Here is a 2,500-nt window from a genome sequence, read left to right on the forward strand (position 1 = left end):
GAACGCCTTGCTCGCATTATCACTCGCATCCAGGCCCAATCCCGAGGCCTACTCATGCGGATTGAGTTCAAGAAGATCGTTGAGCGCAGGTAGGAAACTGGGTATTGGCGCTTGAGGGGGAGGGAGGCTATCGCAAAGGGAGAGGGTTGGGGGTGGGTTGGGGGGGAGTGGGAAGAGGTGGGGAAGGGGGTGAGGGGGAGTCCATTCGGCCCCTCGAGTCCCCCGCCCCCTCCACCCCCTCCCTTCGTCTGCTTGCCCCTCTGCAGATCGACCCATTCGCTTCCTGCCCTCTCGGCTCTCTCTCTCTCTCTCCCGTTACCCCCTGAGAGTTTATACCCCACCCCCCCCCCCAACCCACCTCTAAACGCACCCCCACCCCCCACCCCCTCAAGCCCCCTGAAGCCGTTGGCCGTCTCCGCTTCCCCTTGCCCTCTCGTGGGTCCAAGTGTCCGGTGTCATCGCCTCCCAGCATTACCCAAAATGTTAAACCTTTCAACCCCCCCCCACCACCCCCCCCACTCAAACCCCAACCTTCCAGCCCCCCGACCCCTCCCTTCCCACCCTTCCACCCGCCGCCCCCCACCCCCCCCAACAACCCACAGCCCTTGGACCGTCAGCCAATGGGATGAGTGCTTTTCCTCATCCCCCCCCACCCCTTATCTAAACCTGTCACCACCTTTTACCCCTCTAGGACATCTCCCCTCAATCTCGTTCACTCCCAGCGTAACAACCCCAGGCTCTCCACAACCTATCCTCATCGACACAATCCCTCATCCCTGGTAAATCTCTGGTAAATCCCCCTCCCACACACTCTCAAAGGCCCTCGTGTCCTTCCTATAGTGGGGGTGACCGGAACTGGACATAGTTCTCCAGTTGTGTCCCGACCGGAGCTCTATAAAGGTTCAGAGTAACCCCCCACCCAGCTCTTAGACTCAACACCTCTGTTGATGAAGCCCCAGGTCCCATATTCTTTGCTAACCCCGCTCTCTCGCTCTGCCCTGCCCCCTTCAAAGACCGAGGTACATGAACCCCCCCCAGCTCCCTCTGTCCCTGCGTGCTCTTCAGAACTCTGCCTCTCCCTGTCCCTGCAGACAAAAAAAAAAAGAAATGCATTGGGGAAATGACACCTCTGCTGTTGGGATGTGATTCTGCTGATCGGGTGGCAATCGCTGGACAACCCTGAGTGCGCCGGTTGCTACCGTTAAACATAACCGGCCGCCTTGGGAAGGTAGCTCACTTATACGTGCTACAAGTCCCTTACATTCACACGCGGGCCAACATAAGTAAGCTGCTCAAACCTGGTGCCATTTTTTTCGAAGTACTCAGGAGCTCGGAGTAATCACCTCGCCCCCCCCCCCCCCCCCACGCCCCCCCACGACCCCCCACCCCCCCCCCCGCTGCTTTCTCCACGGCGACGCCCCGGCCAATCAGATGTGCCGACCACCCGCTCCTTTTCTCTCCGGTCAGTACAAATTGTTGCGAGAGTCTAAGCGGCGGAATTTTGCCTTGTAGACCAGGGGGTGGGAGGTGGGTGGTGGGGAGGCCTTGGTGGTGATTTCTGACCCCCTCGCACCCCCGCCCCAACCCTCACACCCACCCCTCTGCAGTCCCCGCCCACTGCAGCCTCTGGCACTGCAGGGACCAGCCAATCGGACTGGCCGACAGATCTCCCGGAGGCGGGACTTCCTCCTGAGTGAGGGGCCTCCAGCCAATCAGAGCTCGCTGGAGGGGGGGAAGGGGCTGCGGGGCAGTCAGAGTGGGTGTGGGGGTGGGTGTGGGTGGGTGTGGGTGTGGGGGTGGGGGTGGGGGTGTGGGGGTGGGGGTGGGGGTGGGGGTGGGGGCGATAGTGGGCGTGGAGGTGGGGGTGGGGGTGTGTCCCAGCAACATCTCGGAGTTCCCCATCTCCTCCTGTCTCTCTCTGTCTCTGTCTCTCTCTCACTCTGTCTCTCTCTCTCTCTGTCTCTCTCTCTCTCTCTCTCTCTTTCTCTTTCTCTCTCTGTCTTTCTCTCTGTCTCTCTCTCTTTCTCTCTCTCTCTCTCTCTGTCTCTCTCTCTTTCTCTCTCTTTCTCTCTTTGTCTCTCTATCTTTCTCTCTCTCTCTCTCTCTGTCTCTCTCTCTGTCTCTCTCTCTCTCTTTCTCTCTCTTTCTCTATCTGTCTCTCTCTGTCTCTCTCTCTCTGTCTCTCTTTCTCTCTCTCTCTTTCTCTCTCTCTCTCTCTCTCTGTCACTCTCTTTCTCTCTCTGTCTCTCTCTCTGTCTCCCTTTCTCTCTCTCTCTCTGACATTCTCTCTCTGTCTCTCTCTCTGTCTCTCTCTCTCTTTCTCTCTCTCTCTGACACTCTCTCTCTCTCTGTCTCTCTCTGTCTCTCTCTCCTATTATCTGTCTCTCTCTCTGTCCCTCTCACTCTCTCTGTCACTCTCTCTCTCACTCTCTCTCTCTGCCTCACTCTCTCTCTGTCCCTCTCTGTCCCTCTCTCTATCTGTCACTCTCTTTCTCTCTCT

At 58.1% G+C, this 2,500-nt stretch overlaps 1 protein-coding gene across 1 annotated transcript in view; it reads left to right on the forward strand.

Annotated features, from left to right (window-relative positions):
• Positions 1–6: 6 nt before the first annotated feature.
• The window catches only part of LOC121275089 (myosin-6-like), a 48,854-nt gene continuing 46,360 nt past the window's right edge, over positions 7–2,500 (forward strand). The window contains exon 1 of the mRNA XM_041182495.1: positions 7–89. Within this exon, the coding sequence (XP_041038429.1) occupies positions 55–89 (35 nt within the window). The 5' untranslated portion in view covers positions 7–54. The remainder of the gene's footprint in view (positions 90–2,500) is intronic.

Source organism: Carcharodon carcharias, assembly GCF_017639515.1.
Source record: "Carcharodon carcharias isolate sCarCar2 chromosome X unlocalized genomic scaffold, sCarCar2.pri SUPER_X_unloc_2, whole genome shotgun sequence".
Lineage (NCBI taxonomy): Eukaryota > Metazoa > Chordata > Chondrichthyes > Lamniformes > Lamnidae > Carcharodon > Carcharodon carcharias.